At 45.8% G+C, this 15591-nt stretch overlaps 2 protein-coding genes across 3 annotated transcripts; both read left to right on the top strand.

The window, feature by feature from the left end:
* The first annotated feature begins 349 nt into the window (after positions 1–349).
* Positions 350–762, top strand: LELP1 (late cornified envelope like proline rich 1). The gene has a single exon (XM_002810170.4). The coding sequence runs from the start codon at positions 350–352 to the stop codon at positions 644–646; it is 297 nt and encodes a 98-aa protein (XP_002810216.1). The 3' UTR covers positions 647–762.
* A 55-nt stretch (positions 763–817) lies between these two features.
* PRR9 (proline rich 9) lies at positions 818–14841 on the top strand. 2 transcript variants are annotated; one of them, XM_063727543.1, is made up of 3 exons: positions 818–953; positions 10705–10984; positions 13657–14564. In XM_063727543.1, the coding sequence occupies exon 3, from the start codon at positions 13677–13679 to the stop codon at positions 14025–14027; it is 351 nt and encodes a 116-aa protein (XP_063583613.1). In that variant the 5' UTR covers positions 818–953; positions 10705–10984; positions 13657–13676; the 3' UTR covers positions 14028–14564. The 2 variants fall into 2 exon arrangements, with proteins under 2 accessions (XP_063583613.1, XP_003775615.1); XM_003775567.4 differs by lacking the exons at positions 818–953; positions 10705–10984 and adding an exon at positions 12223–12761 and having other exon boundaries at positions 13657–14841.
* The last annotated feature ends 750 nt before the right edge of the window (positions 14842–15591 follow it).

Genomic DNA, 15591 nt, shown 5'->3' with positions numbered 1-15591 from the left:
CAACATATGGAGTTACAGAGACACCAACTCTACTGAAATACAGTTTCAGTGGGGTGGGGGAGGTGGGGGGTCCAAAACCCTAGGTTAAGAACTCCTATTAGAATCTATGGCATGGAAGCAAGAATAAGTGAAAAGGAAGCAGAGTTAAGGGTGGAGAGATTAAGAAATGCTGTCTCAAACTCATACAAGGATGAGGGCAGCCCTAAATGAGAAGATGATTTAGAGCCTGAATGCATCTCACGGAAGACTTTCTTAAGTACAAGGATAAGCTGTAAGAAGCCTGTAGGTATCCTCTCCCATCTACAACCCATCTCATATTTCTTTGCAGGGCTCAGATAATCAAGAAACAATGTCAAGTGATGATAAAAGTAAATCAAATGACCCCAAGACTGAACCCAAGAACTGCGATCCCAAGTGTGAACAAAAGTGTGAGTCCAAATGCCAGCCCAGCTGTTTAAAGAAGCTGCTGCAACGCTGCTCCGAAAAGTGCCCACGGGAAAAGTGTCCATCACCACCCAAGTGCCCGCCCTGCCCCTCGCAGTCTCCTTCGTCCTGCCCTCCCAAGCTCTGCACCAAGCCCTGTCCTCCTAAATGCCCTTCGTCCTGCCCACCTGCTTGCCCACCTCCCTGCCCTCCCCCAGAGTGAGGCACTGGGGGCACTACCCAACCCCACCACCACTGCCACCTCCACCATGTACAACACTGTGGGGCTGGAGACTGAAACCATGAACTGACAAGTAAACGTGTTCCTCTGCTGTGCAAGACCGCTCCTGGTGTTTCTGATGGGTTTTGATTTGTTTTGTTTGTTGTTTTACAGCACTAAACCACCAACAAGCAATCCCTGAGAAGTGAGGCTAGAACCCTGCACTCTCAACAACCTTTGAGAACTGACTTTCCCTCTGACCCCACCTGCTGCTTAGAGGCAGGTGCCCACCTCTGAAGGGTGTACCCAGGTAATGCCAGGCTGTGTTAGAGCAAAGCCTGAGAGATCCATAAATATGGTTGCAGCAGTGAAAGTGTCTAACTCCAGGAAGCAGGAAAGAGATGGTATGAGGGAGAAAGAGGAGTAGAACATTGGTGAAAGGTCCAGGAAGGCTCAGGAAAAGGCATTGTACTACCTTTCTGTTAGTCCTGTTGCACAATGCTTATGCAGAAGGGCTCTCAGTACAGGCTGCATGGGTTTAATGAAACCCTATCTCTGCTCCCTAACACCGTGTAACCTTAAGCAAGTTGCTTAACTTCTTTGTGTCTCAGTTTTCCTCTCTTTGCAAAAAGGAATGATGATGCTAACAGTACTGCTGTTATGGAGTTGTTGTGAGGCTAAAGAATTAACAAATGCCAGGCCAGGCATGGTGGCTCACGCCTGTAATCCTAGCACTTTGGGAGGCCGAGGCAGGTGGATCACCTGAGGTCAGGAGCTCGAGACCAGCCTGGTCAACATGGTAAAACCCCGTCTCTACTAAAAATACAAAAATTAGCTGGGCGTGGCACATGCTTGTAATCCCAGCTACTCGGGAGGCTGAAGAAGGAGAATCACTTGAACCCAGGAGATGGAGGTTGCAGTGAGCCGAGATCGCACCACTGCACTCCAGCCTGCATGAGAGGAGCGAGACTCCATCTCAAAAACAAAAAAAAAAAAGAGTTAACAAATGCCAAGTGCCAGGTTTACAGGGACATAGTGAGTTGGTGAAGGAGCACCCCACACCCACCGCAGTGTAACACTCATCACACCTGAACTTCATTGCTTTGTGTAATTCTTCTTAGCCTGTAAATCTCCTGACCACAGGAGTCAGGCTTTGACATCTGTAAGCATACAGTTAGACATTCTTTTAAAAATATTCAAAAAGGAGTTACAGATTATACCACTATCTGTTACCTGGCTCTAATACTGAACTATAGTTACACAACATGTCACTAGTGGAAGAATCCCAGTGAAGGGTACATGAAACCTCTATTTTTGCAACACTCTGTGAATCTATAAAATTTCAAAATAAAAACTTAAGTACAAAAAACTTGATATTGTACATATTTGGGACCTCAATTAGTAATGAATAGGAAAAGCATTCATGGCTGATGTGTTAGTGGAGATTATTTACAAGTAGTTAGAGAAATTCCATGTCAAACTAGCTTAATTCACAAAACAGAATTTATCAGCTCATGCTGAGAAGGGTTTGGGAACAGGGCATAGCATTAAAGGGAGAACTGTAGGAATCAAGACTTCAAGGCCTAGGATCAGGGACCCACTCCACCATCTCAGCCACTCTCATCTCGCCAGCCTCTACAATGCCTCAGAATATGTCCCATCCTCTCCTAGTGCCCCCCACCCCGCCATTCAGTAAGGTCCTGGGCCAGTTGCTTACCCAGCTTGTTGACAGGTTGGGCACAAGGATATTCCTATTTTCACCAGGAGAGGAACCTGATTGCCTAGAAGGTCACGAGCATGCCCCCGTGGCCAAGCAGATGAGAGAGCTTTGACGCACAGACAAACCAGTTGTGAATTGTTTCGGTGCACTGCACATAAGCAGCGATACAGTGAACAGCATTTAAGGATTCCCTGCTATCATCATAATAGATAACCAAAGAGCCAAATCTGGGATGGCTCCCTATGGAACCATTACACAAAACTAGCTCTCATCCTTCTGAGCCTGAAGGATGGTTCAGACAGCGAAGGGTGTGGCAAGTATAGAGAGTCCAAAATGTGTCAAAGAAAAAATAACTGGGACCCCACCAGACCGAGGCTGTACAGTCAGCTGGTGACAGAGCAGGCTTTTAGAATACGTGAAGCAGGCGGAGCATTTAAGGCACCACCCCCTCGTTTTCCAGGTGTGACATGAGGAGACCTTAGGGTCTCAGGGTCTTCTGAGGCACTGAGGTTCCCATACTCTAGATCCCTGCAGAGAGGCACTCACTGGATGCCAGGAGCCTCTGAAAGTCTAGTTTAGAGCATTGGGGACTGTGGTAACAGGTGAAAACCCCTTCAGCTGTGGTTAACAGGTGGAAAACCCTTCTACCTCACAGGAAGTCAAAAAGGAGGAGGGACAGAAGAAAGGGAGAGAGAGAGAGAGATAATAGAACAATAACGTGGCATCTTCATTCATGGTCAACAGACCATCCTCTATTAAATGGTCACTTTTAAATAATAAATCCCGAACCCAGTGCTAAAGAGTGTGCTACAGTTGGTGGGAATATAAATAGACAAAAATCCTTTTAGAAAACAATTCAAGGAATGTGGGAATATGTATCATCAAAAGCATTAGATGATTCAACTCTTTGGCCCAATGGGTCCACTTCATAGAACCTATTCAAAAAAAAAAATTGCAAAATGGTGGGTAGGGGAGCTATATAGATAAAGATGATTATCACAGCGTAACTTAGAAACAATTTAAATATCTAACAAGGTTTGATTAAGTAAACTTGAACCTATTATATGATGAAACATTGTTTTAAGACATTAAATTTAATAATACATTAATAAATTCATTACATTAAATTTAATAATTTTAAAACATTAAAATAAATTTTAATTTATTTAATTTTAATGTATTAACCTATTCAATGTATTAAATTAATTTAATACATTAAAATGAATTAAAGAAAGTAAGGCCTCAATTGAAAATATAACGTAAAGCCATTATCTTTAACCAAAACCTTCCTCGATAATAATGGTAATAATAATAACAAAAGGAAATTTGTGGATATTCTCATTATTTTAAGACAATGAGGATATGGGTAACTAGTAGTTTATTTCTATTTTCATCTGGATTTTCACGTTTTTGTTTTGTGATGGGTTAAAAAAGAGGTAATCATGAAATAATCAACAATTTATGAAATAATCATGACTACTTCAGAGACCCCCAAAGTCCTTTATTTTAGTCAATGTACAAAAACAGGGAAGGAAGAATGTTTTAGGGAGTATGCACCTCACCTAAAACATGAGGTGCCACATCGAAGGCACCTCACCGTGGATGCCTTCCCTCCAGGGGCAGGATCTCAGTCCCAGGACAGGGAGTACGTGTCAGGAGGCTGTGCCCTCCCAGGTGGTTCTGCGAACTCTGCGCACAGCCTGAAAGGAGGCAGCTCTGGGAACATGAAACCATTCATTGCCAATTTAGGTCTCGTTTCTCCCATGTAAATGGAACCAAAGATAGACATCTCTTTTTTTTTTTTTTTTTTTTTTTGAGATGGAGTCTTGCTCTGTCGCCCAGGCTGGAGTGCAGTGGCGCGATCTCGGCTCACTGCAAGCTCCGCCTCCCAGGTTCACACCATTCTCCTGCCTCAGCCTCCAGAGTAGCTGGCACTACAGGTGCCCACCACCACGCCTGGCTAATTTTTTGTATTTTTAGTAGAGACGGGGTTTCACCATGTTAGCCAGGATGGTCTCGATCTCCTGACCTCGTGATCCGCCCGCCTTGGCCTCCCAAAGTGCTGGGAAAGTCTCGTATAGAGCACTGGGGACTGTGGTAACAGGTGGAAACCCCTTCAGCTGTGGGTAACAGGTGGAAAACCCTTCTACCTCACAGGAAGTCAAAAAGGAGGAGGGACAGAAGAGCCACCACGCCTGGCCAAGATAGACATCTCTTAATGGCTACTTTCCCAACAAAAAGCTGGATCAAAGGCAATTCTGGGGAGATGGCTGAGACATGTTGAGGGTGCCACCTCCCTGCAGAATGCCATAATTACTCCCAGCCCCAGCGGCAGTCACCAGCGTTCTGCCCCAAACAGTAGAGGGCTGTATAAATAAGCAACGCCTGAAGAGTGGCATCACAAGAATCTGTGCAGCACCAGGCTCGATGGCTCCCAGATAACAAGACAGGCAGGACCAAGACCTCTCCCTTCATGACAAAGCAGTTCTGAGGATCCATTAAGATGGTCACAAAAGGAGCCTCCACCACAGACCCCTTTGCCTTGTGCTTTCTTGAGAATCAGGCAGAGTACAGCTAGCCTTCTAAAAGGGCTTCTAAGCCCTCCTAAATCAGGCAACTGGCTGTGAGGTGGGCTAGCGCTATGAGGGCTGGGCACAGAACCTCGGGGATGTCTGGCTTTGAAGCTGAAAGGAACCTTAGAGACCATTTTCTTGCATCCTCCACTTCCACGCATGAATGGCAACTGGGGAGAGGGGAGGAAGTAACCAGTTACCAAACGTCCTATTTTTCCTGTCCTGCTCCCACAGGACCAAGATTGCAGCTCAGCACACAAGCACAGGCAAATTCTAGAAGGCTTTATTAGTGATAAGTCATAACTGCTTCCATGTCACAGGGGTTGATGCTCAGCAAAGAGACCAGTAAAAACACTAAGCCATTTGCCAAACACGTAAAGATTTTAAGATACAAACTGATCGTAAAATGCATACCAGGATATTTTCAGCTGTACCTGTCTTCCAAGTGCAGGAAATCTCATATGTCTCATCTCCAGAGCTATATGCTCCCTCCCAGGCTCAGAGGAAAGTCTTCTCAGACTAAGGAGTCATGGCTTTTTCCCAGAAATGTGCTCATCATCTCTCACCTACACCATTCAACCCTCCTAACTGGCTTTCGAAGTTCACCTTCCTCCAATTCTTACTCCAGTGGAAGCCAGCCAAGGCAGTCTTGCTAAAATTCAAATTTATACATGATATCCTTGCTTAAAATCCTTGAGTCTCCCCTTTGCCTAGAGGGCAGCTCAAATAACATCCTGCCATGCAAAAGCCTTCATGATCAAGCCCCTGCCTCCTTCTCTAGCCATAGGGCCATTTCTCCATCTCCTTCTAGAACTTTACAGCCCAGTAACAGGTAACTGCTGGCATTTCCTGGCACACAACACAGAGTCTCTAGCCTTTGTGACTTTACACCACCTTCTCTATCGTTTTGCTCTGCCTCCACTGAATCTTCCTCTGAATGATCCACCTGGGCAAATCCTCACCCTTTAAGTCAACTCAAGGGTCACCTGCTCCAAAAATCTTCCCCATATCCCACCCTCAAACTGGTTAGATACCCCACTCTGTGGTCTCAGAGCTTCCATGCCTTCCTCCCCTTATCACTTCACATTCTGGCCACGTGTTCGTAACCTGACTCTCCCACCAGCCTGCCCTTTGAGAAGGGGCAGCTGGGCACACATCGCTGACATGCAGTAATAACCAATGACTGGATGCTCAGAGGCTGCAGAGCCACTTTCCCAAACAAGAGGGGATTGCTCTGGACTGAGCCCCTGTCCACTGTGCTCCTTAACCTCGTGGCATGAAGTCATCCCCAGAATGTGACGGTGGGGAGAGGGGAAGGGGACTCAGCATGAGTGGCCTGGGGCTGAAAGGCAGCCCTGGCCCTTGTTGCAGTCTTGTCCTTGGCCACTTTCCCCTTCAGCCACAAGATACAGATCCTGCCAGCCCTCCTAATGCCTTGCCAGGAAGATGCAGGCTACCTCCATGTGGGTCCCTCACCTCGGGCAGCAGCAAGGAAAGGGAAAGGGCTTGGCATCCTACAGACATGGGCTCCAAGCAAGCACTGCACCAACCAGCTGTGGAGCCAGGCAAGATGCTTCACCTCAGTGGGAGAAGGGAGCTCTTCACCTGAGGAATGAGAAGAAAAGTCTCACCAAGGAGCAAGGTGGGGTGATGAAGTGAAATAACTTATATCAAGCCCCTAGTGTGGGCAACTGAACTTAGGAAGCCAAGATGCCAACAGTACTCTAGTATCTATGTACACACTTGGAGTCACAACCCATCACCTACTGCAGCAAAAGCTTCCTGCTATCTGCTGTGAGAAGCAGTGCATTTGAGGGACAAACAAGGAGTTCCACAAAAGGATGACAAATATCTCTGAAGGCAAGTAGAGTTAGGGGCCACCTCGCCACCCCATTCCCAGGTTGGGCCCACAGTAGGAGCCAGAAGGAGATGCTCGTATTGCCAAATATCAGAGCTGAACATGGCATTTAAAATATCCTCAGTGTCTACATGAGGAAGCGAAGGTCCAGAGAGGGGAACAACCAAAGTCACAGGGTGTCGGTTGTAGAAAGCATCCAGGATTTCTAATCCGGATTTAGGCCAAGGTGTGCCAGAAATCAAACTCAAAAGGGAAAAAGTTGAAGATCTGCAACAAATTTAAGTAACTGGGGAACATCCTTCCTCCCCACCGTCTGTGTTGGTGGTCTTTGACCTGGAGTCCCTGAACACCTTATAGATGACGGCATGTACATGTGAGTATTTCCTGTGATCCCAAACTGTGAACAGCCACTGGCTGTTCTGCACCTTTGTTGTCTTCCCAAAGCTTATAAGGAATCCCCAATACACTGGTCTGCTAAGTGTTTTTTATGTGGACCATTGCCCAGACCAGACATGAGCTGACCACGTAACCTTGAACAAGATCTTTGACACTTTTGTGCGTCAATTTCCTCATCTAAAAAACGCAGTCTATAAATAGTTCTGTGTCTCCTGTTTAAAGCACGTGCTGGGGCTAAAACAAGGAGGTAGAATCAGGTGGCCTCTCAAGTCCCATCTGGCCCTGAGGGCTTGTGATTTACAGCTCTTTCCTGAATTCACACCTCTGATTCAGACCCCCTGTGTGGGTGACACAGGAGGAAAGGAAGGGAGAGGAGTGGTGGATTTCCCCCAGGAATTCGCAAGCTGCCCAGGGGCACCCGCTCTGCAGGAAACCAAATTCTGTACCATTCAGCTCTATCAGAGACATTGCCCTGTAATATGCAGATGAATGGATCAGAGGAGTCTGAGGACTTTTAAGATCTGAACAGAGGAGATAGTTATTTGATGGGAATGGGAGAAAAAAAAAACTGTCTTGCACACACCTGAGACTCTTCTGCTGATCCTGTCTAATTATGCCCTGGCTCCCAATAATGACAGCTCCAGAAGTCTAAAATCTTAAATCTCAGATGTCATTAAATCAGATTAACTCCAATCTTGCTGGAGGGCTAGGGATGATCACAGAAACAACTTAATCACCTTATCTTAAGATTTGGGGTGAGACAATTTTTCCAAAGCTTTCTAATCCACAACCCCAGATACTGGGCCATCAAGATTGATTTTTGAGGACTCAGACCCCAAATACTCCCACTCCACACCTAGGAAAAGACAGGTCACCTAAGGTCACTCAGCCACTGGGTGAGCTACTGCCACATGCAGAAGACAGAAGACTGGGTCTTCCTGTGGGTATATTACAACCTGACCAAGGAAAAAGTGCCCACATACATGTGTCCACACACTACAAAGTTACATAGTTACCCAGGCTAATCATTCATGATCACATTTATAGTGTCAGAGAATGTCAGAGATGGGATGGACCTGACTGAAAGTCTAACTTTCCTATTTTAAAGACGATGAGGCCAGGCCACTTACTGAGCTGAGGAAGACTATGGTAGGAGGAGTTTTTGAGGCAAGATCAGGAGTTTGGCTTTGGGCATGTATTAGATGTTCTATGACACACACACATGGAAAGATAAATACATGGCAGAATTTGAACCTGTTTTAAAGAAAAATGTGCGGTGTCTCACGCCTGTAGTCCCAGCACTTTGGGAGGCCGAGGGGGTGGATCACGAGATCAAGAGATCGAGACCAGCCTGAACAACATGGTGAAACACCGTCTCTACTAAAAACACAAAAATTACCTGGGAGTGGTGGCATGTGCCTGTAGTCCCAGCTACTCGGGAGGCTAAGGCAGGAGAATAGCTTGAACCTGGGAGGCAGAGGTTGCAGTGCCCCGAGATCACGTGCCACTGCACACCAGCCTGGCCGACAGAGCAAGACTCCATCTCAAAAAAAAAAAAAAAAATTCAAGTCAAAGACCAAGTATTGGAGGGGCAGAGCAAAGGACATAGAACAAGAAGAACCAGGGAAATAATGGAAGGCTTCATGGAGGAGGTGAGTCCTGAACTGATTCAGATTGCACTAATATTCATAAGTAGCTTGATGGCCCTAAGTTTTGGAGCATGCATTATCTAATTTATTCCTCACAAGAAATCTGTGAAATAGTATTTTCCTTTCTCAACAAGAGGAAATTGAGATTATGAGAGGTTAAATCACTTATCCAATATTGCATATACTCTATGTGATAGTCAACCCCAGATGAATGGAATCCTGAGTTCTTTCTCCATATATCTCAGTGGCTCTTTTTTGTTGTTATTTGTTTTGTTTTGCTTTGTTTTTTGAGATGGAGTCACTTTTTGCCCAGGCTGGAGTGCAATGGCACAACCTCAGCTCCCTGCAACCTCCACCCGCTGGGTTCAAGCGATTCTCCTGCCTCAGCCTCCCCATTAGCTAGGATTACAGGAGCCCGCCACCACGCCCGGCTAATTTTGTATTTTTAGTAGAGACGGGGTTTCACCATGTTGGCCAGGCTGGTCTCAAACTCCTGACCTCAAGTGATCCACCCGCCTCAGCCTCCCAAAGTGCTGGGGTTATACGCTTGAGCCACCACACCCAGCTCAGTGCCTCTTTATCAAAAGCTAGACTTTGATTGAGTATGCTGACATGACAAGTAGGAATATATTTAAATGAGGGAATGGTAAATGAGATTTTATTCTTCATCTGAGGCTCCCCTCCTCAAGAGCTCCCAAGAGCCTCCAGCACTGGGAAGGTTATTAGGTTTCTACTGCTTCTGTGACAAGTTACCACAAATTTAGTGGCTTAAAACAACAAAAGTGAATCCTATGACAGTTCCTGAGCTCAGAGGCTGACAGAAGTCTCACCAGACTGAAATACAGTGCCTGCAAAGCTGCATCTCTTTCCGGAGGTCCTACTGGAGAATCTGTTTCCAGACTGTAGAAGCCGCCCTCATTTCTGGCTCGTGGACTCCTTCCATATTCAAAATCAGCAATGGCCAGTTAAGTCTTTCTCAAATCACATCACTCTGACAGACTCTTCTTGTTTTAAGAGCCTTACACTTATGTTGGCCCCACCTGGATAATCAAGGATAATCTCCCTATTTTAAAGTCATCTGATTAGCAACTTTGATTTTATTCACTACTTTCAGTCTCTCTTGCCAAGTAACCTAACGTGTTTACAAATTCTAGCGATTAGGTGGCGAACATATTTAGGAGGCCATTATTCTGCCTACCACAGAAGGACTTTTGGGTCAATTTCAAGATTGTTCCACTGTCATGAATCAACTCGATGGCAGGCAGGGCATCCAGTGAGAGGAGTCAAACTCTGGGCTCTACCTAACTGGGCTCATCTCCCCTCCATGAGAACATGATCTAGTCTCTTGTTCTGCACATTCCTAGTTAGTCTCCTTGTCCTGGGGCTTAACCAAAGTCACAGACATACATGACATGAGCAAGGTCACCTCATGCATCCTGTCACAGGAAACTTCCAGAAATCCCAGCTAAGAAGGTCTCTTCCCAGAGTCTCTTTCTCATTCCTTTCCTAAGCCGGCCTCCATCTCTCCTTTCATTTCACTTGTATCTCTGTACTTCAACAGCCTCCCAACAAGCATTCCTTCCTAGAGGCCACCTGAAATGCCCTTGTCCGCCCTCCTTGCCTGGGTAATTCATACTGTCCGGTAAGACAAAGCACAGACATCCCCTCCCCCAGGAGCCTCCCGTGACCTTCCACCCAAAACCAAGGAAGAGGCCTTCTTCTGGAGCACAGGGGCTTACCTCTGGCCATATTTTCCATGAAACTGTGAGTCATTTTGGAAGGGAAAGGCATCAACATCACATAGGGGCCATGAGTGACTGAAAGAACATATTATTAAACTCAGTGATGAATTCCTTGTTTTCTAGGACACAGGAGAGTTGCTTTGTCTCTTCAACAGCATTCTAAGAAAAGATGAAAAATACAAAGAGGAAGAGGACTGAAAGGAGGAAATGAAAAAAGAGGAGAAAAAGAAGGATGAGTTTCCCCACCCTACACCTACTCTCTCAGATGCCCCAAATGACTTTGTCTCTTCAGATATACAGCTGGGTATTCCAAGTCCTTCCACTCTCAGGCCTCTGTCTACTGCCAGGACATCAATGGGGCTCATGGTGATGTCACATTAACCTCTGAGAACCAGTCTCAAAGGTCAGAAATGCTTCCTGATCTCCCCAGCTTACCTTTTAAAAACTTTTCAGGTATCAAGCATCCAAAACCTACATAAACATTTGAGACATTTCTGATTTTAGCCAAATATTCTTCTTAGGAAATGACTTAAACCTACCCCTTCAAGTTAAGAGATTGAACATAACTTTTTTTATATACTTTAAGTTTTAGGGTACATGTGCACAACGTGCAGGTTAGTTACATATGTATACATGGGCCATGTTGGTGTGCTGCACCACATGTTAAACACCTAATGTTAACTCATCATTTAACATTAGGTATATCTCCAAATGCTATCCCTCCCCCCTACTCCCACCCCACAACAGGCCCCAGTGTGTGAGAACATAACTTTAAATTAAGGAGAAAGGAAGGGAACATCATCATATTTAAAGACCCTTGAATTTGGTCAACTTCAGCAAACAAACACAGAACCACCACTTTAAGGAAGTGGGGGCTTCTTTTAAAGTAAATCTTTTCCATTTTCAATTAAATGAGATTTTCCTCTACTCCCAGCTCTCCCATATCCACCTTCTTTATTCCTTCATTAATACATTTACCCCATCAATAATCATTTGTCTTCCATCATCTTCCACTTACTATACCTGTAGCATAGTACCTATCCTCTAGGAACTTATAACCCAGGAAAAAATAAGATCTGTATATAAATATCTGGAAAGTCCTAATTTCAATAGTAAATGTCATATGGATAATATAAACAATAGATACCATGGGAATGCATAAAGAGGTGGATTCATTTCTGGTTTAGAGTAATCAGGAAAGGCTCTCAGAGGGTGGTAGACATGAGTAAAGCTTTGCAGAATGCTTAGGATTTCCACAGGCACAGGGAGAACACACCAGGCAAAAACTAACAGCCCAAACTAGAAAGTAGAGGTAGAGAAAACTGGGTGTGTTTGCTTTGAAACTTTTCCTTTCATCCCCTGACTTTTATTGACTTGAGTTCTAAGAAAACGTTTTCCAGAAGGCAAAGAGACAAGTTAACTTTGTTCCAGCCTGTTCTCCTGGTCACTATGAAAACTTTGTGAGTAACTCCACTTTCAGAAGGGTGTCATAAATCAAGGTTGAGAAGATGAAGATTGTCTGCCTTCTCCTTCCTCTCTCTTCCCCTTCACCCCACTTCACAACCCAAGAGTAACAAATGAACCGCAATTTCCCTCAAGACCACCATGTAGGAAAATCACTCTCTTCAGCAGGCTGAAAGCCTTTTGTTCGCTTGGAACCATAGGACAAGCCTTCGTCCTTGCATCTGAAGGGTGACTTTCTAGGCTTGATGAAAAAGTGTCTGCAACAGGCCATACAAGCCCTTGACCCAGAGAGGCCCCAGGCCTTAGGCATAAAATCTTCCCATTGGTGAAGATGAGATGAGCAAGGTGGATCTTATCTCTCACCACATCCTGTACCAGTTTGGGAAGACAAGGAATCCTGGTTGAACAGACTGAGATAACACTTTATGACATTCTTTTCCTGCTGCCTCTGATGAGAGAGATCTGATAGAAGCCCCTCCCTGCTGAGGTCTGGTGAGGACCCACAGGCCAAAATGCAGTCTGATTAACAGGCATCCCAAGCAGTGACTCAAACCATCAGCAATTTCAGAGGAAGCTTGTTATGGTGACTCCACAATTAGTACCACAGCCCATGTGGCCAGTCAGTCCCGCGGGAGGCTGGACTAAGCACCATATAAAAGTCCCACCTTGCTGGGCTTCACAGTCCACAGCCTTTGTTGAGTCTTGTTGAAGATCAGGTAAGTGGGGCATCTGTGCCCTCTCTCTCCCTGTTACTCTGTCTTTAGGTGGCCACTGTTCTGTTCCTCCTATGGACTGTACTTTCTACTGATTTTTTAAGTGGTTTGCCATTTCTTGGGCCTCACAAACTATCCTGTATATTCTATCCAGACTAGAATTTGTCTATCTAGTCTAGTCTCTTGCACCAGTTTTTCAAAAGGATTCGTAGACTAGAAGAGAAGGGAAAAAAACCTGTGGTAGGACTGGGGTTTGGAGCTATGGGTGTCTAGACAGAGGCCGTGAGAATACTCCCACTTTGGAGACAGGTGCCACAGGGAGCTGCGGCCAGGATAGAAAAGAGAAAGAGAATATGCGGTGTTTGGTTTTTGCATATTCTCTTTCTCTTTTCTATCCTGGCCGCAGCTCCCTGTGGCACCTGTCTCCAAAGTGGGAGTATTCTCACGGCCTCTGTCTAGACACCCATAGCTCCAAACCCCGAATTGAACAATGAGAACACATGGACACAGGAAGGGGAACATCACACTCTGGGGACTGTTGTGGGGTGGGGGGAGGGGGGAGGGATAGCATTGGGAGATATACCTAATGCAAGATGACGAGTTGGTGGGTGCAGCGCACCAGCATGGCACATGTATACATATGTAACTTACCTGCACATTGCGCACATGTACCATAAAACCTAAAGTATAATAATAATAATAATAATAATAAAAGAAAAAAAAAAAGAAAAGAGAAAGAGATAAAAAGCAGCCAAGAAATTAGTTCTTACTTCCACTCCTCATTCCACTCCATCAGTTCTTCCATCCACTCCTCATTCCTCTTTCTCAACCCTTCATTCCCCAGTTCCCATGCTGATATTTTTAATGCAGATAATTTCGAATCTTGTGTTTTTTTCAGGCTCTGCAAATCACCCTAGGATGTCCTTCAGTGAGCAGCAGTGCAAGCAGCCATGTGTGCCCCCTCCATTCCTCCCAAAGACCCAGGAGCAGTGCCAGGCAAAGGCTGAGGAGGTGTGCCTCCCCACATGCCAGCACCCCTGCCAAGATAAGTGTCTAGTGCAGGCCCAGGAGGTATGTCTTTCTCAGTGCCAGGAATTAAGTCAAGAAAAATGCCCACAGCAAGGCCAAGATCCATGCCTACCTCCATGCCAAGACCAATGTCCACCTCAGTGTGCAGAACCATGCCAGGAGCTATTCCAGACAAAATGTGTGGAGGTTTGCCCACAGAAAGTCCAGGAGAAGTGCTCATCCCCTGGCAAGGGAAAGTAGCTGCTCATATGTCATCTGGGGTGAAGAAGATGGCCAGCAGATGAAACCCTGACCCCAGCCCAGCTCTGGTGACCTTCTTCTGTGGTTACCTCTGTGTGCAATGTACCTTCTTGCCTCCTGGCTTCCTTAGCATTCCAGGACTTGGTCTGTGTCTCTGAAGACAGTTCTTTCTGTATTTCATCACCCTCTGTGAATAAGCATTGTTCTCAACAGTCTGATGGAAGGTCTTAAATGTAGGAATGGTGTGGTTGTCAGGGAAGACCACAGAAGCCTAGCACAGCTTCCTTGGTGCAAAAATTCACGCAGCTCTGGGTGTGTAACAGCCAAGGATGCCTTCATTCATCTTTCCGAGTTTCAGGCTCTCAAATAAGCCTCAAAACAAATTGAATTCTGATGGACTTTCCACTTATCACCACCAACACCACCTCCACCACCACCACCACCACAGGTGTTGAGACAAAGCGGCTTGCGGTGTTTCAAAAATCAAAAATTGGGTGATTTTGTCTCTATACATTAAAAAGAACAGCAAATTATTGAACATTGAAATGTTGGTTGTGCTTTTTTAAAATGAACCGAAAGTATGTAAATGATTGAATCCAAACAATCAGAAGGGAAAGATGAGATGGATGTTTGGTGCCCTTGTCAATCTCTGTGCTTCATAGCTGGTCTAATGTGGGCCCTTAGTTCTCACCATGTACACTCTTTAGAGATGTGATTTGTGTCTGTGTGATGCAGGCTGGTCTGTTCTCCAGCTTTCTTGCCTTCTTCTCCCTGGTGAAGGTAAAATACATAATAAAGCTGATCCTAAGGCTGATATCTGACTTGACGTGTGCTCTCTTTTCTCCACCATCAAACCCCTCATTGTCCTTGTGACAACTGTCTCCTCCTTTGGTGGGGGAGGAGAGTAATCTGAAACAGGAATAAAACACAGACCTCACCGGTGCATAAAATAGCAGTTCTGAAAGAGGCTTCTTGAAGGTCACTGAGACCACCCCACCCACAACATATCCTAGGTTCACCCACTTGTGCACTTCACACATGAGAGAATCCAGCAAGGGGCTAGGACCTGCCCACACTCAAAACCTCAGGTCCAGGTTCTTTCTACTACAGCATCTTTCCTCCCTGATCCTTGCTTTCCAAAGGGAAGGGCTGAAATGGAAAGGAGGGGAGATGTGTGGAAGAGAGATCCCAAATCAATTCATGACACCTACAAACATAGCATCTGTGTCAAAGGAGAGAGCAAAGCACGCCTCTGAGATGAATGCAGACTCGAGGACCAAAACTGTCTGCCCTGCCATCTGGCCAGGTTTCAGGTAGGCCTGGGGCCTGGGTAACCGGCCTGCTGCCCCCCACCCATGGAGGAAACACAGGCAGTGGCCACTGGGGTTTGTGAACGGGTGGAGAGGGCACTGTACTGACATGAAATAGCCACAGGCTGCTCCCTCGGCAGTGCCCCGAGCTCCGACTTGAGCCCAAAGGAAGCTATGCCAAGGACCAGCTTCCTAGGGGGGATGTAGCTTCTTACCCATTCTACAGGTCCCCCTCCCTCCTCAATCCTCGTGAG

This window comes from Pongo abelii, chromosome 1 (assembly GCF_028885655.2).
Source record: "Pongo abelii isolate AG06213 chromosome 1, NHGRI_mPonAbe1-v2.0_pri, whole genome shotgun sequence".
Classification (NCBI taxonomy): Eukaryota; Metazoa; Chordata; class Mammalia; order Primates; family Hominidae; genus Pongo; species Pongo abelii.
Note: the sequence above shows the minus strand (reverse complement) of the source record. Positions and strands in the feature narration are given on the sequence as shown.

Excerpts from the sequence above, each read along its gene's own strand:
- PRR9 (XM_003775567.4), top strand. The coding sequence starts at position 13,677 with ATGTCCTTCAGTGAGCAGCAGTGCAAGCAGCCATGTGTGCCCCCTCCA.
- LELP1 (XM_002810170.4), top strand. The coding sequence starts at position 350 with ATGTCAAGTGATGATAAAAGTAAATCAAATGACCCCAAGACTGAACCC.